The 24,617-nt window shown below is 40.1% G+C and overlaps 1 protein-coding gene across 1 annotated transcript; it reads left to right on the top strand.

Moving 5' to 3' along the window:
• Window positions 1-1,582: 1,582 nt before the first annotated feature.
• HINT1 (histidine triad nucleotide binding protein 1) lies at window positions 1,583-5,920 on the top strand. Its single transcript, XM_028103685.2, has 3 exons — window positions 1,583-1,831; window positions 3,878-3,982; window positions 5,601-5,920. Exons 1-3 carry the CDS (start codon window positions 1,721-1,723, stop codon window positions 5,763-5,765), a joined length of 381 nt encoding a protein of 126 aa, XP_027959486.1. The 5' UTR covers window positions 1,583-1,720; the 3' UTR covers window positions 5,766-5,920.
• Window positions 5,921-24,617: the final 18,697 nt, after the last annotated feature.

The raw sequence follows: 24,617 nt of genomic DNA, 5'->3' as shown, positions 1-24,617 counted from the left end.
TAGAAGAGGCGAAAAGTGGTTGGATTCATGATATATCTCTTCTTTTTAACTTCCTATTTTGACAGTTTCAGTCTTACAGGAAAGTTGCAAGAATAACAGAATTTGCATACACCCCTCACTCGGATTCCCCAAATGTTAACATTTGACCACAATCACTTTATCCTTTTCTATCTCTCTATATATGAACATTTTTTTGGGGGGGTATTTCTTTAACTGTTTGAAAGTGAGCTGCAGACATGATACTCCTATACTCCTAAATACTTCAGTATTTTTTATTCCTACAAAAAAAAAAAAAGACAGTCTCTTACATCACTGGGCCTCAAAGTATGATTCCAGGGCAAGCAGCAAATGCATCACTTGGAAACATGTTAGAAACCCACATTATAAGACCCTACCCCAAATCAACTAATTTTGATAATTTTGCTATGGTTATGTGAGGAAATTAACACAACTTTCCAAAGCTACTATTTAATTTATAGGCATTATTTAGATTTTGCTAATTGTCCTAGTAATGTCTTTGATAGCAACAGTAGCAAATGAGTCACTTTGGAGATTCAAGGGATCCACTATCAGTAATTTTTATTGGCAGAGGACAAGACAAGACAAACTGGTAAAATATTATTATATAGAGTAGTCTTGGAGCTGGAGTTAGTTTTTCTTAATAAGGGCATGTGGAAATTAAATGTTAGCTAGAGAAGACAGCCAAGAATGGAACCCATTGAGAAGTCTGGAACTGGAGGCTTACTGTGAAGGAGAAACAGCATCCAGAGGGGTATAGGAGACAAGACTAGGAGAGCGAAGACTATTCCTGAAAAGAGGAAATGATCAACATTAGGAAATAATGCCAGGAGGTCTAGTATGATAAGAAATGGAAATGTTCGTAGAATTTTGTAAGTGGAGGTCCTTAACAACATTGGCAAGAGGGAAATGGGTTAAAAAGAGATGAGAAAGGGGACACAATAAAGAAAAGTTTTAAGAAGCAGCAAAGATATGAAGGGGTATGTCAAGTTAAGGAAGGTGTTCTTCCTTTAAGGTGGGGCATGTTACATTACGCTGATTACTTTTGGGAAGAAGTCTTAGTTGCACAGTGGAGGGAGGATTACAAACTCCTGATGCCTGGGTCCCAACCTCGGAGTCTGATTTAATTGATCTAGATTTTGGCCAGGTTCAAGAGGATTTTTCAAAAGTTCCCGAAGTGATTTTAACGTGCGGTGAGAACCACTGCTAGAGGGAGAAAAACACTGGTGCAAGGAAGGCTTACTTACTGGAACCAAGACCTTCTGCAGCTGATAATTGTTAGGGTGTCTCAGACAACAAACACGACCAGCATTGCTTGGATTATCAAATCTTTTCAGTACAGTATCTATTTTTTCCTACAAGTGTCCATTAAGCAAGTGAAGAAGGGCGTATACAGTAACTCCACTCCCCAAGACACACTAAAGAAAGGAAAAAAAAAAAAAAGACCTCGGTGTGGCTCCCTAGAGTCTCGAATCAGGAACCTCCCTTCCGCCGGGTCTCGTCGGGCGGTTCTTGGAAGCTCCCGCGCGCTCTCTGCACCCGCAGTGCAGGTCGCCAATGCGCACGCGCAGGACCAGCCCGGACGCCCGAGCAGCGGTCCCCGCGCAGGCTTGGCGGTGCACCCCCGCCCTCTGCCCGCTGCCCCGGCTCCTCCCTCCTCTCGAGCTTCTCTCCGGGGCGGCCGCGCGGGAGGGAGGCCGAGATGGCAGATGAGATCGCCAAAGCACAGGCCGCACGGCCTGGTGGCGACACGATCTTCGGGAAGATCATTCGCAAGGAAATCCCAGCCAAAATCATTTTTGAGGACGACCAGGTAGACACCGGGCGTCGCCTCCCTGGAGGGCTGAGGCGGGGCAGTCTCCGGTGAACACGCGGGTTTCCCGCGGACGGAAGGGAAAGGGTCGGGCAGCGTCGCGAAGGGAAGGGACTCGGCCGCCCCGCGGGGCCTCTGCCGCGGGCCCCCAGCCAGCGGGCAGGGCCGCGGCCGCTCGCAGGCCGCCTGCCGGCGCGTGCCGACGCTCCGGTTACGCGTTATCAGCCCGGGGCGCGGGCCAGGCTGCCGGGCGCCCGCCGGGCCAGCACCGCGGGGTCTGGGCGCGTGTGGGGGACGCGCTGGCTCCTCGGTGTGGGCGCCGGCCGGCTCCGCGACTGCCTCGAACCTCGCCCGTGTCAGGAATCTCACAATCTCGCCAGCGCTCTGCCCGACAGGTAGAAATCCGATCGCGCCCTGCCTAGGGCCCAATCTCCGCGATCTCCCGCGCACAGCCTGCCCGCCTGGGCTTTCCCGGGCGCCAGTCCGCGCCACGTTGCGTGAGACGGCCGGGGGCCCGCGGCCTCGGGGTGGCTGGGGGCGTGCGGACGCTGGGGGCCAAAGGTCCGCCTCGCCCAGGGCCTGCTAGTCAACCCCACCCCACCCCCATCCCGCTCGGGAGTGGGTCGGTTTTTGGGATTTGCTTTTCTTTGGCCCCGCGCGGTAGCAAAGTTTCCTTTCCTATTTTACAGGAAGCAGTTTTATGCCAGGGGACTAAGCACGTAGTTTTTGTTGACTTCATCGTAGGTGAAATTCTGTTTTAGGAGGGCCAAGTAGATGTGACATCTTGTGTAAAATACTGGGCGAGTTGTATTTATGGGCTTGGATCTCAGATAAAGCTGGGCAGGAGGTTGGCTGATTTAGATAGAAATTAACTTTGTCAAATTAACTTCAAGAAATATGGAATAGAAGGGAAACATTCTTTTTACACATAGTAGCGTTCTTAGATTCAAAATGTTACCTAGATTAGATTCTTCTAGGTGAATTTTATTTAGATACCTTTATTTGTTACTGGTAGGGAAGTGCTTTTGTTCTAGAAAATGCATATTTCTTTTTAAATATTTTCACTTGCTTTTTATAAATGATTGAAATAATTGATTTTTGAACCACGTAAGACCCAACAGTATAACTGCATGAAGCAAGCTAAATGATACAGCATTTTGTGTGGAGTACTAAATAGAATTAGTCCTAAGACCATTGAGCAGGGAAGGTTCTATTAATAAGCAGCTTCCACCTTCAGTAGAGAACAAGAGATAAAAAAAAATTCATGTGGTATGTAATTTGCCTAAATGCTGCTTATCTTCATTTCTACAAAAGACAAAAGGTGTATTACTTAAATAGTTGAGTAAGGTGGGAAGAAATAGGTATTAGTCAAAATATCAGAGAAATACGTAATTACAAAGCTCATCACTGGGGTAAAGGAAAAAAACAGGAAATTGCACAATCAGGACTCCTAACCTAGGGAAGGTGGGGAGAGAAATCTGATTTCTTTCAGAAATTTTATATATGCTGGGAGCTGAGGAATGAATATCAGGTTAAGTTAGACAAAAGCTGGGGTTGAGGGGAGAGAGGACCATTGCAGTAGAGGGAAGGGCCTTTGAAAAAAGCCTGGGAGTGTGGAGAGAGATGAAAGACACTGTGATTTGAGCAGGAAGAGTTGAATGAGATCAAACTCAAAAGGTAGACAAGGATTAGCTTGCCTAATTTCTACTTCACTTTTGGATTTCACTTTAAATGTCCCTACCTCAGAGTGGTTTGTCTGTGATCCCCCTGTCAAAATTGGGTTTTTCTGTGATAATCATTTATTTCACTCTTTACTTTTCCTTTGTAACATGTAGGTAGAATCTTAACTCTTTTATACCTTTATTTGTTTAGGGTCAGCCTTCCCATTAGACTAAGTTCTATGAAAGTAACCATGGGATCACAGGTATTGTGTACACTTCTGATTTCCTAGCATCTGCTACATGCCTCCCATGGGGCTAGTTGTGAAAGAATAAATTTAGGCTATAAGATGATACTAAAACTGATTTTTCCCCCCCTTTTCTCTAGTGTCTTGCTTTCCATGACATTTCCCCTCAAGCACCAACTCATTTTCTGGTGGTACCCAAGAAACCTATATCTCAGATTTCTGTAGCAGAAGATGATGATGAACGTGTAAGTAAATTTACCAACACAATTCATTTTCTTGCCTTTTTTTTTTTAATTTGGGAGACTAAATTTTGACCTGAAAGTGATGTCATATTTTCATTTTCCTGAGGGTATTATTGAGGGGAAAAAACCAAACAATCCTTTGGGAGTGCAATGTAGAAATAGTTTGATTTTTTAAAATTGAGATATAGTTGACACATAACATGTTAGTTTTAGGTGTACAACATAATGGTTTGACATATGTATATTACGAGTTGATCACCACAGTCAGTCAAGTTAACATCCATCATCACCAATTCTTAAACAAAATGGTTCCTAACAAGGAATAGTTGGTGAGACTCATTTTTTCTCAATAAAGAAACAGTACATCATACAGGGGATGATGTTTCTTTTTCTTCTTCCTTCCTTCCTTTCTTTCTCTCTCTCTCTCTCTTTCTAAATTTATTTGACAAAGAAGGAGAGAGCACAAGCAGGGGAGAGGGGCAGAGGCAGAGGGAGAAACAGACTCCCGCTTAGCAGGGAGCCCAATGTGGGGCTCGATCCCAGGACCCTGGATCATGACCTGAACCAAAGGCAGTCACTTAACCAACTGAGCCACCCAGGCATCCCGATTTTTTCTATTAATTTTTTCTATTAATGCTGTTAAAGGAAAGAAAAATCATTATTTGGTTTTGTCAGATGTATAGGCCTCAGTTAAATATTTTCCTAATGCTCCTTATGGTAGATTGTATAATTGTTTATAAATACTGGCTCTTCTTCAGGGGTGCTTTAATACTTCCTGCCTTATTGATGGCAGTCCTGGTCATGTGACTTGATTTGGCCAGGAAATGCAAGCAGAAGTGGTATGTCTTGCATAGAAACTATAAGAGACTAGCACCTGGTTTGTCAAGTTCTCTCTTCCCTCTGCCACTGTGGTCATAACAGAAACTTCTCCATCAGCCTGGGTTTCAAAGTGAAAACGATGAAGAATTTAGAGCCTAGTCAACTTGTGATGAGCCTATAGTGAGCACAAAAAGTGTTATCTTTGTTGTAAACCAGTATGTGGGGTGGCTTGTTACCACAGCTTAACCAAAGCTATCCTGATTGATGAACTCTTCTGTTATAAGAAAGCAAGACATATCTTGCTTTATTAAGAACATGTAAATCTTTTTTTTTTAAGATTTTATTTATTTATTTGAGAGAGAGAGAATGAGAGAGAGAGAGCACGAGAGAGGGGAAGGTTAGAGGGAGAAGCAGACTCCCTGCTAAGCAGGGAGCCCAATGTGGGACTCAGTTCTCAACTCCAGGATCATGACCTGAACTGAAGGCAGGCACTTAACCAACTGAGCCACCCAGGCGTCCTATTAAGAACATTTCCCACTTGGAAAATGATTTTAAAATTGTTTTAATTGAGCAGATTTATGTCTAATTTGTTTATTGGAATTAGTCATGAGTAAATACCTAACCTTAATGGCTTTTTATTGTAAATTGTGTTGTATTAGTATTAAGAGTTTCCAAATATTTGCCCAGAGGGATATGTTTCCACTTGGTGGTCTTTTAATATTTCAACTTGGTAGTATGTTATTTAATGACAAGAATTTGTAAATTGCCTGTTGCTTAAGAAATTTTTTTTCTTCTTTTCCAGCTTCTTGGACATTTAATGATTGTTGGCAAGAAATGTGCTGCTGATCTGGGCCTGAAGAAGGGTTATCGAATGGTGGTGAATGAAGGTTCAGATGGGGGACAGTCTGTCTATCATGTTCATCTCCATGTTCTTGGAGGTCGGCAGATGAATTGGCCTCCTGGTTAAGCATATTTTAGGGATAATTTTACCTTCTCTGGGCAATGGTCAATATTTCCCAGTTCCAGTATGTTAAACAGTATACTTACTTTTGTCTGTGTATGGAGAGATTGAGGAAATAATTTTTAAAACCCATACATAATAAAAGACAATGTTGCATGGTTTACAGTCTTTTTGACTGCTGTATTTGATTTATTAAAAAAAAATATATATATATATTTGTTGGAACGTATAAAGGTAGAGTTCATAATTTGGGAGGTTTTTTGGTTTTTCTCCCCAAGGAGGACTAAATACATGTACATTGTTATAATGGTGTGACTGGTTTCTGAATACAAATTACATGATTTCACAAATTTAGCTTTGAAATACCCTTTTAGGGTAAAATATTAGTCCAGGAGAAGATTTTCTAATCTAATTCTCTGATTTCTTAAGAACAAAGGAGTATGTGATGTGATTGATCCAGAAAGTGACAGTTTTGGGTTTAGAAGGAATATCACAAAAGTTAAGTCAGATGAATTTTTTGGTCTAGAAGGAATGGTTTTTGTCTAGCCTCTACTTCCCCTGGACTGTTGGGGTAATTTGGAAGGGATGAAAGTCGATTTGTCACAGAATCTTTGATGATCATATGAAGCCACACATTGGTATTTCTTTTGTCATCTAAACTCTGTCTGAATATTTATTATAATCATATTACTTAGAATTAACTTTCCAAATTGAAAACTTACTGTTTAAATGTGCATGTGCACACTAGCAAAAATATTTAAGTTGTACTTGAATCTGGCTATGTGGAGTTGGGGAGGGAATAACATGGTGTGAGTTCTTATGTAGACTGACCAAACTTTTTTAGTCTTGCCATGCACCGTAGTCTTTCTGAGATACTGTAGGGCAAGTAGTTTTGCCTTTTGGCTTTCCTTCACATAGGCACTGTTTTCCAAAACCTAACTTGATACTTCTTGTCTACCTTACCTTCCTCTTTGATTCTCTTTGTGCTTATGGATTCCTTCCATTATTAATCTCTATAAAGACCATTTGAGTAAGGTTTGACACTGAAAACTTTTTTTTTCTACATTTTAAATTATGTTATTGATTTTTAAATACCTGTTTGGGGGGATTAGGAAAATTGGCCATTTAGATCTTAAAAATAATTTTTTCCTAATTGTCATTTTTTAAAAAGATTTTATTTATTTATTTGAGAGAGAGAAAGCCAGCAGGAGTCGGAGGCAGAGGGAGAGGGAGAAGCAGGCTCCCCACTGAGCAGGGAGCCCAATGTGGGGCTGGATCCCAGGACTCTGAGATCATGACCTGAGCCGAAGGCTTAACCAACTGAGCCACCCAGGCGCCCCCCCACCAATTGTCATTTTTTAACTTTTTAATAGTGTTTAAAATATTTCTGTAGTTGATCTATCGAGTTCTTAATTTATTTCATATTTTAAAAAGACTTTCCCACTCCAGGAGGATTTAAAAAAATCATTATTTTTTTCCCCTTAATACTTTAATGGTTTTATGTACTTCTGTGACTTTTTTAAGTAAGCTCTAGGCCCAAGGTGGGGCTTGAATTCATGACCCTGAGATCAAGAGTCACATGTTCCATTGACTGAGCCAGCCAGGCACCCTTTTTTTTTTCAATGGGGGTAGGTCTGGGGAGGAATTTGGGAAGGACTTGTGCCACTATAGAGAATGTTGTAATGAGAGAAGCATTTGTATTACATACAAGAGGGTAGCGTCTGCTTTCTTTAGGCACATTATCTTTCCCATTGATTTCATCAAACCAGTGCTAATAAATCAGGTAGACAACTGCTAAGTTGTCTTGTTGGTTTTGTCTCTGACCTTTCTGCCTTAAACAAACTTGTGGCAGTTGTTGCCCACCAACTCCTTTCTGTGAATAACAGTGGGTGCAACTTTTATTCCAAGTTAAAGCTCCTTCCTTGCTGCACTCATGGTGCTTTATTGTACTGATAATTTTTTTTTTCTATTCACATTATGACATACAAAATAAGTAATTAAATTTTAAAAAGCCCTTTTCTTATAGCATGGGTTTTACTTAAATAGAATAGTGATTAAGCTGTTCTCAAATACGTACTGCAAGTATGCCAAAAGTTGATTCAAACTTTGCATATCAGTCCTTTCATTAGTCTGGAAAGCAAACTATTTGAGAACACCAGCAGATCATAGTAATTGCTTCTTGAATTGCTTTCTGTGATATACAGGATCATTTAGTAAAGAGATTTTTGCCTATACTGGCATACCTTAGGGACATTGCAGGTTCTCTTCTAGACCACTACAATAAAGTGAATATCAAAAAAGTTAAGTCAGATGAATTTTTTGGTGCCCAGTGCATATAAAAATTATATTTATACTATAGTCTGTTAAGTATGCAATAACATCATGTATAAAAAAACAATGTATGTACTTTAAAAAATACTTTATTTCTATTTTTTTATTAAAGATTTTATTTATTTATTTGATAGAGCGAGAGAGCACAAGCAGGGGGAACAGTAGAGGGAGAGGGAGAAGCAGGTTCCCCGCCAAGCAGGGAGCCCAATGCGGGGCTCGATCCCAGGACCCTGGGATCACGACCTGAGCCAAAGGCAGACGCTTAACCATCTGAGCCACCCAGGCGCTCCTAAAAATACCTTATTTCTAAAAAAATGCTATCTCCTGAGCTTCCAGGGAGACGATCTTTGCTGACAGAGGGTCTTGCCTTGATGTTGATGGCTGCTGACTGATAAGGTTGGGGTTGCTGTAGCAATTTCTTTAAGACAGCAATGAAATTTGTTTCACTGACGGACTCATCATTTCATGAATGATTTCTCTGGGGCATACAACACTGACAGCACTTGACCCACAGCAGAACTTCGTTCAAAATTGGATTCAAAGGGTGCCTGGGTGGCTCAGTCGGTTAAGTGTCTGCCTTTGCCTCAGGTCATGATCCCAGGGTTCTGAGATCCCCCGCATCGGGGATCCCTGCTCAGTGGGGAGCCTGCTTCTCCCTCTCCCACTCCCCCTGCTTGTGTTCCCTCTCTCACTGTCTCTCTGTCAAATAAATAAAATCTTAAAAAACAAAAAAACAAAATTGGATTCAATTTTCTCAAACCCTGCCACTGTTTGATCGACTAAGTAATATTCTAAATCTTTTGTTGTCATTTCAACAATCTTCACAGCATCTTCACCAGGAGCAGATTCTATCACAAGAAAGCACTTTGTTCACCCTTAAGAAGCAACTCCTTATCCATTAAAATTGTATGAGATTGCAGCAGTTTGGTCACATCTCAGGCTCCAGTTCTAATTCTAGTTCTCTTGCTATTTCCACCACATCTGCAGTTATTTATTCCACTGAACTCTTTAACCCCTTGTAGTCATCCATGAAAGCTGGAGTCAACTTCCAAACTTTTTTTTTTTTACAATTTTACTGACTTACTAGAAAGAGATCACGAGCTGGGGGAAGGAGGGGCAGAGGGACAAGGAGACTCCCCACTGAGCAGGGAGCTTGATATGAGACTGCATCTCAGGACCCTGAGATCCTGACCTGAGCCAAATTCAGACGTTTAACCGACTGAGCCACCCAAGTGCCCCAACTTCTTCCAAACCTCTGTTGATGTTGATATTTTGACCTCTTCCATGAATCATGAAGGTTCTTAGGGTATCTGGAATGATGAATCCTTTCTAGAAAGTTTCCAATTTATGTTGCCCAGATCCATCAGAGGAACCCTCTCTATGGCAGCTATAGCCTCAGGAAATGGCTTTCTGTCTTTCTGCCTTGTCTTGTCTTTTCAGAGATTTATTTTAAAAAGAGAGAAAGTGGGTGCACACACTGGGGGGGTGCAGAGGGAGAGGGAGAGAGAATCCTAAGCAGGCTTCACACCCAGCACGGAACCTGACTTGGGGCCCCATCTCACGACCCTGAGATCATGACCTGAGCTGCAATCAAGAGTTGGACACTTAACTGGCTGAGCCACCCAGGTGCCCCAGGAAATGTATTTCTTAAAGAGTAAGACATGAAAGTCAGAATGACTCCTTGATCCATGGACTGCAGAATAGATCTTGTCTTAGCAGGCATGAAAACAACATTAATCTCATTGTACATCTCCTTCAGAGCTCTTGGGTGACCAGGTACATTGTCAATGAGCAGTAATATTTTTAAAGGACCTTTTTCCCCCCTAAGCAGATCTAAATAGTAGGCTTAAAATATTCAGTAAATACTGTTGTAAACATGTTGTAAACAGATGTGCTGTCATTCAGGCTTTGTCCCATTTATAAAGCAAAGGCAGAGTAGATTTAGCATAATTCTTAAGGGTCCTAGGCATTTCAAAATGGTTAATGAGCATTGGCTTCAAATTCAAGTTTCCAGCTGCATTAGCCCCTAATAAGAGTCAGCCCATCTTTTGAGGCTTTGAAGCCAGGCAGTGACCTCTCTAGCTATGAAAGTCTTACCATCTTTTTCCAATAGAAGACTCTTTGTCTATGTTGAAAATCTGTTGTTTGGTGTAGCCATCTTCATTATCTTCACTTAGACCTTCTGCAAAATTGGCTTCAGCTTCATGTCAATCTGTCTTGGCTTTTGACATGCCTCCCTCACCAAACTTAATCATTTCTGTCTTCTGATTTAAAGCAAGAGACATGTGACTCTTCCTTTCACTTCAACACTTGGAGGCCACTGCAGGGTTATTAAGTAGCATTTGCTCAGAGTATTATATGTGTAATGGACACTTGTAATTATTGGTGTCCAGCATTTGAATGCTCTTCACGTTTGAGGGATTCCTTGCCTCCCCAAAGAGAAACTGAAATGAACAGACATCTAGTATCCTAGCTCCTCTGCTAGCTGGGATGTGGGCCCTTGATTTAGGCTCTGCCAATCAGATACACTCATCTGGGATTTTGAATTTGAAACTAATGACACAAAGAAACAAGGACAGTGGAGACTTTTTTTCTGGTGTCAGTGGCAGCAGCATCCAGTTGGCAGGCACAAGAGTGCCTGTGTTGCCCGTTGTTGGATCCAGTATCAAATGCCAGGGGTGCTAACGGTGCTGGCTGTGGTTCCTGTGTTCAGTGACGGTTAGCAGTGCCCTGCTGGACTAGCTCTCTCAGTCTGTTTTTGAGCGTGGTGTTATCTGCATAGCTTTGCTTTATTCCTGCCTATTTTCCCAGTTAATCTGTGACTAGCCACTAAATACTGTTTCAAGAAATGTACACCTGGAGAAATTTTTACGAGGAATGGTTATAGACAATAGATTCTCAGGGGAAGGGGGGGTGGAGTGGTGGGGAGCTGAGATAGTTATTTGGCCTGGTTTGAGAATCCAGTGACTATTAAGAAGCTGTATTTTCATAGCCCATGGTAAATAGTAGCAAAGTAGCTAATTAAGTCATTCCATGGCTCACTTGTACTGATATGCCAATTGAAGGAAAGGCTTTGGGTTTCCCACTGCTACAGCCATAGGACAGTATGAAAGATAGGCAGAACTCAAGGATCATGGAGGTGTTGTGATTACTTCTAATTGCTGAACAACTTAAAAAATGAATGACAAGGTCAGATTTCTTCTTTTTCTCCTTTTTTTGACAAGCTAAGATTTCTTTCTTTTTATTTTTAAAGTTTTATAGAGAAAGCACACATGTGGGGGTGGGAGGAAGGGCAGAGGGAGAGAGAGAGAGAGAGAGAGAAAGAATTCCAAGCAGACTCCCCACTGAGCAGGGAGCCTGAAGTGGGGCTTGATCCCATGACCCCGACATCATGACCCAAACTGAAACCAAGAGTCAGACACTCAACCTACTGAGCCACCCAGGCACCCTGAGCTGATTTCTAAATTATTAGTTCAAGTTATCAATTGAAACCCAAGGGTTGTCTACGACTATGCTATACAAATTTATGAGAGATTTTTTTTCAAGATGTAAGCTCTTTCAGCTGAAGAAGTGAAACAGTTGTAAGCCAAACAACATTTGATTCTTAAGATTGCGAAATTTTATTACTTTAATTCATAGCTTTGTCTAATCTCTTATGAGGAAGTTAGAATATCGATAAGCAAAGAATGGTATCTGAATACTTGGAATGAGCTATATTGGACAATTTGGCCGACTCAGAGCATCCCAAATTCCCAATCTACTGAGCCTTTCTTGTCAGCTGAAGCAGCCTCTCCTCTTGTATAAAACATATTGGTTGCTTAAAGAATCTTCTCAATTATTTCTCTTATATACTGTAGCTATTCCTATGCCTCACTCTTTAAAAAGAAAAGGAAAGCTCTCATGCCTAATCTTCCAAGCACCTCTTGCATTTCTTTCTCTGAAATTATATCGGAAGATCCCAAGAGACCCTAAATGGTACATTTGGGACCATTCTGAGAACTGTATAAAGAGAAACTGCCAGGCAAAATGAACACTTTCTAACTTCCTCATAAGAGATTAGACAACTTCATTGTTTTGACTATGGCTCTTCAGTTGTCCCACTACCATTTGCTTTCCCATTTAATGGTCTTGGCACCCTCATTAAAAAATCAACTAACTATAAATGTGATGACTTGTTTCTGGGCTCTCAGTTCTATTCCACTGATCTATATATTTATCCTTATGCCAATACCAGACTGTCTTCATTACTGTAGCTTTTTTTTTTTTAATTTTATTTATTTGAGAGAGAGAGTGTGCGCACGAGAGAGCATGAGCAGCAGGAGAGGCACAGAATGAGTTAGGAAGAATCCCCTCTGCTTCTGTCTTCTGAAAGAGATTGCAGAGTATGAAAAAATTTCTTCCTTAAATGTTTAGAATTCACCAGCAAACCCATCTGAGCCTGGTGCTTTTTCTTTTGGAAGGTTACTATTTATTAATTACATTTCTTTAATATATGTAGGCCTATTCAGATTGTCTATTTCTTCTAGTATGAGTTTTGGCAGATCGTCTCTTTGAAAAAATTGGTCCATTCTATCTAGGTTATCAAATTCTTGAGCAGAGAGTTGTTCAGAGATAGTATTCCTTTATAATCCTTTTGATATTTATGGGGTCTGTAGTGATGTTCCCTCTTTCATTTCTGATATTTGTAACTTGTGTTTTCTCTCTTTTTTTGGATAGCTTGGCTAGAAGCTTTTTTGGTTTTAGTGATCTTTTCAGGGAATCAGCTTTTCATTTCATTGATTTTCAGTTTTCAATGGAGAAGTTTTCAATTTATTAATTTCTTCTCTAATTTTTATTTCTTTACTTCTGCTTACTTTGAATTTAATTTGCTCTTCTTTTTCCAGTTTTAGGTGGAAGCTTAAATTAATGATTTTAGATCTTTCTCTTCTAATACATACATTCAATGCTATAAATTTCCCTCTAAGCATTGTTTTAGCTGTATCCCACAAATTTTATATTTTCACTTAGTTCAAAATATTTAAAAAATTTTCTTGAGATTTCTTTTTTGATCCATATGTCCGCATGAGTTTTTGAATTAGCTTGTCATTTTCTGCAAAGAAGCCAGTTAGAATTCTTATTCTTCAATAAAAATAAATGAGTTCTAATGATCAGAAGTACTTTGGAACCACTGTAATGGCAATTGAGGTCTATAATACTCTCCTCCTTTATCTTCATTCTTGCTCTGAATGTGCCACTTTAAAACAGGAATGATTTGGGTGTAGCTGGGTAGTCAGTTAAGCATCTGACTCTTGGTTTTGGCTCAGGTCATGATCTCAGGGTCGTGAGATCGAGTCTTGCGTCAGTCTCTGTGCTCAGTGGGGAAGGAGTGGGATGGAGCGGGGAGTTTGCTTGAGATTCTCTACCTCTCCCTCTACCCCTCCCCCGGCTTTCTCTCTCTCCCTAAAATGAAATCAATTTAAAAAATCTTAAAGAAAATAAAACAGGAATAATTGCTAAATGATTCACAATTCCTCCTAGTATTTTTTTTTTAAAGATATTTATTTTTAAGTCATCTCTATATGCAACATGGGGCTCAAACTTACAACTTCAAGATCAAGAGTCACTTGCTCCAATGACCAAGACAGCCAGGCACCTTCCTTCCAGTATTTTTGATGGCATATTACAAAATTTATTTTGTCACTATTCTTTCTCTTATTTCCTCTTTTTTGATGTATCTGTCCTGCTGTGAATAGCATCAACAGTTCCTGAAAATAATAGAGCCCAAAGGTGATCACTAGCTAGAAGAATGATAAGAATCTTACTCTTGAGAGCAATAGTTTTATCCTTTTTAAATTTTATTTTTGTCACATCACATTAGATACTTCTATTTGGCCACATAGCACAGGATGGGTTCAGGAGAGCATTAAACTTTGCTAAGACTACATTTTGTCCTTCAGTAAAGCATTTTACAGTTATTAAAGAAAATTAATTAGGTTCTATTTCAAGAGGTCTTTCTCTGGATTTTTGTTAATGCTCTGATTTTTTTTTTCTTTATCTGCTATAATAAAAGGAGTTGAACTGATTTCCCTTTCTGAGTTCAGGAAATGTCTCATTCAATTATTTGTTTGCTTTTAACTACTGTTAGGCAGAAAACAAAGGAATGAACTCTCTTTCTGATGGAAATAATTGGTAAATTCAGCATATAGTATGTATTTTTCTGTTTCTACTATTTATATTCCATTGAATGTGGCTATAAGTGATTCAGGGAAAGATGGCTGTCAGAATGCTCATGTTTACTAAAAGGAGGATATAATTCTTCTTAATATTGAGATATCACATGTCTTCAAGATTCAGCTATTTGCTGTGTTTAGGAGTCTGTAAAAGGTTTTGTTTAAGAGTACACTTAATCATGATGAGCTACTGAGTAATGTATAGAATGTTGAATAACTTAACTGTATACTTGTAAGTAGTATATCAGTGTATTTTAACTATACTGGAATTAAAATAAAATAAAAAAGAGATTTTGCTATTTACTCTTCTGGAATTGCAATGAATAGCATTTCTCTTTGGAAAAATATTAATTACCCTCTGTTGGAGTCCCCAAGAGGACCCCCAATAAATAGTACCTCTCTTCCTTGCTTGAGTTACGGACAAACTGAGAAAATAAAACAAAGAGTAAAAATAGAAATCTGCATTATGATTACATCTTATTATTGGTAGAGATGAGGTTAAAGAATATGGCCCTAGGTCTGTAGCCATGTGTTCTTACTAATACTCATCCCACAATTAAACAGATTTAACCCAGGAGGGGTAAAGGAACTGGGGGAGTAGCAGGGGATATGAGCTTCTAGAGGGCAGCTGGCTTCTAAGAGGAAGAACAGCAGAGCAAGAATTTGCATTAGTGGTTATTCTTCAGAGATTTACCAAACAGATAAATCACCCAACCCTCTTGAGATGGAGTGGGGAAAAAGGGGAGAGGGTGCTTAGGAAAAAGCCTTCCTCAAGGAAGCCAGGAGAAGAAGAAAGGAGTTCCATTCCTACATTGCCCAGGTCTTTGTTCTTTTAACCCATTTATTTAGCTACTAAGCCTGTGGTCAACCACTGGCTGTTCTGTTTAGTACCCCTCATAAAACTGCTCCTCCCAAAACATCCACTTCTCTTCTGGGCATCATTCTGGGACTGTTGGTGGGAGTTTAGATTTTGACCCAAGAAGGCTAGAAAATGGGTGAGAAAGTACACTTATTAGTTAATACTAAAGATACTGCATTTCAAAGGCTGAAAACTAATCCCCCACTTCCCATTCTAAACTATGTACAGTCACCATGCCCAACAGAGTGTATCAGAGGTTCCACATGAGACTGAATGAATATATTAATATATAATAATTAAATAATAAAAACTGAAAATATGGAATTTCATCAAATGTGAATGTAAATCTTCTCTCATTATCAAATTCCCAGAAAAAAAATAAAGTCTAAAGATAAAATCTTTTTGCAAATTTTATGAACCAGAGATAATTAGGTACAAAGGAATTAAAATCCCAAATCAAAATTTCTTGTTCTTTTGAGCTGAAAGTCTGAAGTTAAAAATTTCTCAGGCCCCAAACTTATCCTCTCAAATTTCTTTTTAAATTTGGTTTTAGCCAGGGACAGATGCTTGAGTGGGGCTGGGGTTCCTTCTATAGCCATGGTTTCAGCTGGCTGTCATGTAAGGAGTATGCTTTCTTTAGAATTTGAGAAATAATACCTGTTCGGAGCCACGTTTTTCCTGGGTCTCCCATTTTAAAAACTCAAAAGTGTCCACAGACCCTATCATAGCCACAGATTTAGGAAAGATTTTTCTACCCCAAGAGCAGGAGATGGGGGAGAGCCAGACCCCACTCTGCTTCAGCTCCGCTCAGGAGACAGGGAGTGCATGAGTCCTTGGGAAGAGAGCCCCAAACTGGAGAAAACCCACTGTCAAGAAAACCTAGATTCACAACTACATGCAAAAGAATGAGGCTGGACACTTTCTTGCACCACATACAAAAATAAACTCAAAAGGGATTAAATGTTTAAATATAAGACCTGAAACCATAAAACCCCTGAAGAATACATAGGCAGTAAACTCTTGGATGTTGGTCTTAGCAATATTTTTCCAGATATGTCTCCTCAGGCCAGGGAAATGAAAACAAGAATAAACTATTGGGACTACATCAAACTAAAAAGCTTTCACAAAGTGAAGGAAACCATCAAGGGCAATGACTGCCTTTGAATGAAAATGAAAGGGCAATCTACAGAATGGGAGATGTTTATAAATGATATATCCAATAAGGGGTTAACATCAAAAATATATAAAGAACTCATAAAATTCAACACTATAAAAAGCGAACAATATGATTAAAAAATGGTCAGAGGACCTAAATGGACATTTTTCTAAAGAAGACATACAGATGGCCAACAGTCACATGAAAAGATGCTCAACATCGTTACCCATCAGGGGAATGTAAATCAAAACCACAATGACATCTCACCTCACACCAGTCAGAAGGGCTGGTATCAAAAAGAAAAGAAATAACAAATGACAACAAGAAATGAAGATGTGGAGAAAAGAAATTCTTGTGCATTGTTGATAGAAATATAAATTGGTGCCGCTACTATGAAAAACAGTATGAAGGTTCTAAAAAAAATTATAAATAGAATTTCCAAACCATCCAGTAATTCCACTTCTGGGTATTTACCCCAAGAAAATGAAAACACTAATTCAAAAAGACATACGCACTTCTATGTTCACTGCAGCATTATATATAACAGCCAAAATGTAGAATCTAAGTAGTCCATTGATTAGATGAATGGCTAAAGAAGATGTGTTTTATATATATATGATGGAATATCACTCAGCTAGAAAAAAGAATGAAATCTTGCCATTTGCAACAGTATGGATGGACCTAGAGAGTACAATGCTAAGCGAAATAAGCCAGTCAAATAAAGACAAATACCGTATGATTTCATTTATGTGTGGAATCTAAAAACAAATGAACAAACAACAACAAAAAAGAAATAGTCTGATAAATACAGAGACTAAACTGGTGGCTGCTAGAGGGGATGGGGTGGGGAGATGGGTGAAATAGGGGAAGGGGATTAAGTGGTACAAATTTCCAGTTATAAAATAAATGAGTCACAGGAATGAAAAGTACACATAGGGAATATAGTCAATAATAATGTAGCAACTTTGCATGGTGACGCATAGTGACAGCAATTATTGTGGTGAGCATTTCCTAACGTATATAATTGTCAAATCACTATGTCATACTCCTTTTCTTCTCCAGTATGATCCACCCCCAATGTGGGGCTCAAACTCACAACCTTGATTTCAAGAGTCGCATGCTCTACCGACTGAGCCAGCCAAGCACCCCACTATGTTGTACTCTTGAAACTCATATTTATGTCAATCATATTTCAATTAAAAAAAAACCCACACTCAATCACCATATACTTCTCCAAACAAACCTGCAGGTCGGGTGTTCCTCCTTTGCCTCTGTATTTGTAAGAGTTTTCCAGGGAAATAGAGCCAACAGAATAAAGATACATATAAATAGATATAGATACAGATTTAGATAAAGATGAGGAGACTGATAATAGGAATTGGCTCACTGTGGTTATGGAGGCTGAGAAGTCCCAGTATCTGTCATCTGCAAGCTGGAGAACCAGGAAGGCTGTTTCTATAATTCAGTTCAAGGCCTCAGAATCATGGGGCTGCTGGTGTAAGTTCCAGAGACTGAAGGATGGAGAACCAGGAGTTCCGACATCAGATATCCAAGGGCAGAAGATAGATGTCCTGGCCCCAAATGAGAGAGAGACTGAGTGAGAGAGAGAGAGAGAAAATTCTCAAAAAGAATTGAAATGATACCCGCCCACATTTGCCAAGGTGGATCTTCTTTACTCAGTCTACTGATGTAAATGCTAATCTCTTCCTGAAACAGCCTCACAGATGCACCCAGAAATAATGTCTGATCAACTCTCTGGGTATCCCTTAGCTCAGCCAAATTGACAAATAAAAGTAACTGTCATAGCCTCCTATGGAGACACAGTATAGGAGGACACTCCTTGGCTGTACTTCCCCAGTTCTGAAGTTTCTAAGCAACTGCCCAAGGTCAGTTAGCCCCCTTATTTGTCTAGTCCTCTCTTATGCACAGGACTTCAGGTTAAAATTAACCTAATTTTAATCCTGAGGACACCTAGACCCCAGGCTGCTTGGTAAAGGCTTAACAGCTGGCTGGGGGTCGTTAGGGGGGAGCCTTGATTTGTAGTGTTGGCTGATTTCCACGGCATAAATACTCCCGCCAGGGCCAATTTCAAGCTGCCAACTCAAAGTGGAGTTGAGAGGAGATGTGCAGTAGCACAATATTATATAATGTTTCCACCATATAAGTACAATACATATAAATATTATCAGGAATATAGATAACTGCAAATTGTAGTAAAATAATTAGGAAGTGATGAATTTTGAGTATTGTAAAAAAAAAACCTTTCTATTTTTAAATAGTAATACATTCACTAGAAATTACAAAATATAACAGGGAGGTTCTGTGTATCTATCACCCAGTTTCCCCCAATGGTAATGTCTTATATAATGATCATATATTACAAAATTCAGGAAATTGAGATTTTATTGCCTTTGATTTTTTTTAAATTTTACTTTTTTTTTGAGAGAGAGAGAGAGAGAGAGAGAGGGGCGCCTGGGTGGTTCAGTCTTTAAGCGTCTGCCTTCGGCTCAGGTCATGATCCCAGGATCCTGGGATCCAGCCCCGCACTGGGCTCCCTGCTCAGCGGGAAGTCTGCTTCTCCCTCTCTCATTCCCCCTGCTTGTGTTCCCTCTCTTGCTGTCTCTCTCTCTGTCAAATAAATAAATAAAATCTTAAAAAAAAAAAAAGACAGAGAGAGAGCGCGCATGAGCTGGGAGGGGCAGAGGGTGAGGGAGAGAGAATCTTAAGCAGGCTCCTTGTCCAGCAACGGAGCCTGAGGGACTCGACCTCACAACCCTGAGATCATGACCTGAGCTGAAAACAAGAGTCAGAAGCTTAACTGACTGAACCACCCAGTTGCCCCTAAATTTACTTTTAATTGTGGTAAATACATGTAACATAAAATTTACTATCTTAACCATTTTTCAATGTACAGTTCAGTATTGTTGTTTATTCACAATGTTGTGAAAGTACCTCCAGAATTTTTACCTTGCAAAAAACTGAAACTCTGTACCTATTAAGTAACTCCCCACTCCTTCTAGCCTCAATCCCTGGCAACCCCCATTCCATCTCCTTTGTCTATGAATTTGACTACTTTTGGTATCTCATATAAATGGAATCATACAGTATTTGTCTTTTTGAGTCTGGCTTATTACACTTTTTTTTTTTTTTTGGCTTATTACACTTAATGTTGAAGGATAGCTGGAAGAAAGGCAGGCAGGGACAAGCCCCTGCCCCCCCCCTCCCCCCCTCCCCCCCCCCCGGCCCCGGCCCTAAGAGGAAAACACCCTTAAAAGGATTTTACACTGCCCTGGAAGGAGCCCTCCACCCTTTCCCACGTGATAGATAGATGACAAAAACCTGATTGGATGACAGGTGCAGGGTTAATCAGATTAAAATAGCCCACCAACAAGCCCATAAAACCCCCTAGACTTAGAAACTCTAGTGGTAACCCCTATCAGATACACTCTCTCTTTGGGAGCTTTGTCCTATCACTTTATTATCGCTCAATAAACTTTGCTTTGCCGCCCACCACTCTTCATCTGGTTGACCTCTTCATTCTTCGAAGCAGTGTGACCAAGAACCACGGAACTAAAGGAGAAGGAAATCCTATAACAGCATAATGTCCTTAAGATTCATGCATTTTGTGGCGTGTGTCAAAATTTACTTCCTTTTTACGACTGAATAGTATTCCATTGTGTATATATACCCCATTTTGTTTATTCATTATCTATGGATGGACACCCTACCTTTTGGCTACAGTGAATTATGCTACTATGAACATGAGTGTTGCCTTTGTTTTTAATGTAACTTATTTGTTAGCTCGTATAATTTAATTTTTAATAACAGCTGTATTTAAAAACCGGCTTGCAAGATTCCTGAAAATACAACAACTCGCTATGGAGCCATCATACCAGCTCTAGCAACCAGTGGATCGGAGTCACTTCAGCAAGGGAATGGGGACAATTTGTTCCAAGATAGTGGCAGAGGAGAAAAGCAGAACAACATTTCCCATTTCCTTATGTTATCTCCTGCTGGGCTGCTTCCTGTTCCAGGCCAAAGCCACCATCCCCCGCACACACCAGTTCGAAGCACTTCCCCCATCAAGGATTCCTCACAGTTTTCCTTGTTTACATACTTGGGGGTCAGTCTTGGGACAGGGAGCTAGTACTTCTGACAGTTCATCATTCTGTCCTTCTGTGTTATCTCTAGCATTTGCAATGATATTTCCAACGGTCAACGGTGAAGGGTGATGAGAGATTGCCTATGTGCTTTTAGAGGAATAGGACTTCTTAATGCTGTGCTCCAGGCTTACTGGAGCCTTATCTTGGAGCAGAGTATTGTGTGCCTTGAAAGCACATCTTTCTTATTCTATCCCTTGGCATTTCCAGGGGAGAGAAGTCTTTTCGCTTGTCAACAGTGAGTTTCCCCTTCTGGACAATCTCTGGAGGGAGGGAATCATCCCTGGAGGCTTTGTGGACTGCTTGAGCTTTCCTGAATGCCTAATGTGGTTAGAGAATTTCTGCTTGGATTGCAAAGTGGGAGAATGGGACTTAGGAAGTAATAAAGATACAACTCAAGCAGAGCAAAGAAGGCCTATTGTAGTTATGGTTTGTAGTACACTGTTAATTTTCCAGAAAAGTGTGTTTTTTTAAAAGTGTAGCATACAATTAGAAGTTGTAGTAGGGCCATTTACACGGAACAATTATACTTTTGATGAGTGCTTTTCATAAACACTAGCCATGTACTCTGGGGACTCATTACATTTCATTTAGATGACACATTTAAAAATTCATAGATCTTGATAGGAAGTTGTAATTAATCTCAATTTCTCTTCAGGGAAGAAGCTGAGAAGTGTAGCAGCATATTATGAGGTATAAGTGAGAGACTTAAAGAGAGGGGAAAGCCTAAGGCAGGCAGGCATGCAGGACTGGCTCTTCAGCCGTCGTGACCCAGGACACTGCAGAGATAAGCAGCACAGACCAATTTGCAGAGGCTCACAGGGGGCTGGGCGCACAGCCAGCTGCCCATGTCCACTTTTTTCTGCCTCTTCTTTAGGGCCTCGGGGGCAGTTTTGGCACTAGGGAACTCCCTTCTCCTCCCAGGTATGGCTTATGACTTGGTATTTTTGAGAATTATTTAGTAAGATTACAAGGGGTGTGTTCCTGTGCCCCCCCCTTTTTGCTGATTACACAGCACACACCACCCAATGACAGCTGATCATTTATTTATTGAATAAATTTATCTCGGTATTCCTACCACGTAGTCTGCCAATGTGTTATTTTTCCTTAGGGAATAGACTTTGCTTTCTGTACAATAAGCATCAATTAAGTCTTGGGCAGGAAGTCCTACCTGTAAGAATATCAGTTAGATGTATTAGATAAAAACCTCAGAGACATATCTTAGCAATAAGTAAAGGGTTATTTTGTGTTCTGTTTTGTTTTTCCCTTGCCCTGTTTGCAAGGGAGTCCAGCTTTCAGAAGTACTGGCTCCCTAAATTAAGAGAACAAACTATAGTTATAGTTCAGTATACGTGGCTGCCAGCAATTCTAATTAGATGGCACTGAGTTCAGTTTTGATCAAAAATAAAATGATGTTTCTGTGTTTCGGTAAAGGAAACCAGGGTGTGGCTGTTATTCTTGGCTTACCATGGAATGCAAGGATTTTAGGAATCTTACTCTTTTTGCAGATTATGAATGTAACAAAGAGTCTGCCCTTGAGCACACTTTAGTCAGGTTCATTGGAACTCTTCCCTCACCTGGTCCTGACTTTTGGAATTCTATGTCTTTCTCTGCATTGCCTAATTTTAGCAAGAATCCTGTCAAGTTGGTTTAGTCAGAATCTCCCACCTTCGCTATCTGATCACCCTCAATATCTGAGTGGGTTCCTTACCCTCCACTGTTCCCCAGGTGGTCTGATTACTCTGGCCTGCCTTCAGCAAGAGTCTTGTTAGATGGGCTTAGCCAGAATCTTCTCTCACTCCTGATGTTTCCTCTTAACAATTCTACATTCATCTACCTTGCCTCCTCCCACCCAACTTGCTCTTTGGCAATAAATTCCCCCTCCCCTTTTTAAAGATTTTATTTATTTGACAGAGAGAGACACAGCGAGAGAGGGAACACAAGCAGTGGGGAGTGGGAGAGGGAGATGCAGGCTTCCTGCTGAGCAGGGAGCCCTATGCAGGGCTTGATCCCAGGACCCTGGGATCATGACCTGAGCTGAAGGCAGACACACTTAACAACTAGCCACCCAGGCGCCCCTAAATTTCCACTTCTCCTTGCTGTATTTGGAGTTGAGCCTGATTTCTCTCCCCACCTACAAAACTCCATTGTAGTAGTCCCCTTTGAATAGTTTTTGTTACCATCTTGAAAATGTGATTGCATATATATTTTTTTTAACATATGAAAACTTGCTTAGCTGAATGGTGAACAGAGTTGGGTTAAGGACAGGATGTGTCTTTTTCAGGTGGCTAAAATTTATTAGCTTAACTTTTAGAGGAAAGTGTTGATTTTAATTATTTTATAAGTGTTTTATAAAGACATGTGGGCACACATGCACACACCCCCACTTTCATTATGAGAACCTTATCACCTGTAGTAGAATTTGGAATGTCAGCTAATCTCTGGGCTTATAAGAGAAAGAGCAGCAGCTGGGAAAAGCAGACAAAGATTGAGGAAGGTAAATCCTGAGAGAGGCTCCTGGCTCATCCATTCTTCTATAAACTCTTACACATTCTCCCATCCACACCCCCCTGCCCCCCGCCGCCAAATGCCTCATTTTCCTCAATGTTTTACTTCATTTTTTTTAATGCATGAAATTCCACCAGATGAAAATTAACTTGGGTTAAGGAATATCATCATTAAAAATATGAAAAATCTAGAGGGTTGAATAACTACTCAGTCATTTATAGTTAGGGTGAGTGAGTCCTTTTGTGTATTCTTCTTGAGTCACACGGGGATCTCCTGGGATGATTTATTCGGCTATATCAGAGATTATATATGAAATTCATGAATTAATGCACATTATAAAAATGCCAAGGGCGCCTGGGTGGCTCAGTTGGTTAAGCGTCTGCCTTCGGCTCAGGTCATGATCCTGGAGTCCTGGGATCGAGTCCCGCATCGGGCTCCCTGCTCAGCAGGGAGTCTGCTTCTCCCTCTGACTCTCTTCCCTCTCGTGCTCTGTCTCTCTCATTCTCTCTCTCTCTCTCAAATAAACAAATAAAATCTTTAAAAAAAATGCCAAACAATTTGGGTATATATGTAGTAAAAACACAATCCACTTATCTCAATTCCTTCTCGCCACATAGTTCCGAGCATACTTATACAAGTACGTTTTTCACTGAACAATATATCTTAAAGATCTTTCCATACCAGTGTACAGTGATTAGTTCAAATTTAAACAAGTTGCTGCATGGTATCACATTAGGCGGACATAAAAAAATTACACACTAAAAATTCAGCTTTTGTTAAAATGAGGAAAAAAAAAAGAAACTTTCCAAATCTCAATGGTAAAGAAAAATCGAGGGGGGGAAAAAAAGGATGAAGCTACTCATCAGGTTAATTTCCAGGAAGAAGGAAGTACGCTTAGAGTTGGTTATCTCAAGAACACAGCAGACAAAACTTGAAGCTAAGACAAAGTTCTTTAAGGTTAATTTTATCGATGTTCTCCTGCAAACACAGTTATACTTTCTTTGAAATTTTTAAGTGTGATAACCATCTACTAAAGGTTATAACCTGTACACTTAAGTAAATACAAAATAGACTCTTTACAGGAAACTGTAATACACTCTAGGGATTTGTATTTGTTCAGGAAATTAAAAATTTTTACAAGCCTTTGATAATAACTCTCATTCATCTTATTTTTTTTAAAGATTTATTTATTTATTTGAAAGGGGGGGAGGGGCAGGGGGAGAGTCTTAAGTAGACTCTGCACTGAGCACGGAGCCCAACTCTGTGGGGCTCAATCTCATGACCCTGATATCATGACCTCAGCTGAAACCAAGAGTCAGAAGCTTAACCAACTGTGCCACCCAGGGTCCCTGATCTCACTCATCTTGTATCATATTAATTCACTGATAAATAAATTATGTAAATTCTCTTGCTATGTAATGGAAAATAACTAGGCTCAAAATTGGAGAGATATTTCTCTTCTCGTTGGTTGAACAAATTAAAAAATTTGGCATCTCTAGTAGATATATTTTCCAAACCAAAATACAAAATTTCATTCTTTAACAAGAGTATGAAAGCACCATAATATTATATGGTGTTGCTGCTCCCTGATGAGCATTTAGGTTGATTTCTGTATTTAACTATTAAAACATCTGT

Source organism: Eumetopias jubatus, unplaced genomic scaffold (genome assembly GCF_037043125.1).
Source record: "Eumetopias jubatus isolate StellerSeaLion01/CBP00866 unplaced genomic scaffold, mEumJub1_p1.0 scaffold_5, whole genome shotgun sequence".
In the NCBI taxonomy this organism is placed as follows: domain Eukaryota; kingdom Metazoa; phylum Chordata; class Mammalia; order Carnivora; family Otariidae; genus Eumetopias; species Eumetopias jubatus.
Note: the sequence above shows the minus strand (reverse complement) of the source record. Positions and strands in the feature narration are given on the sequence as shown.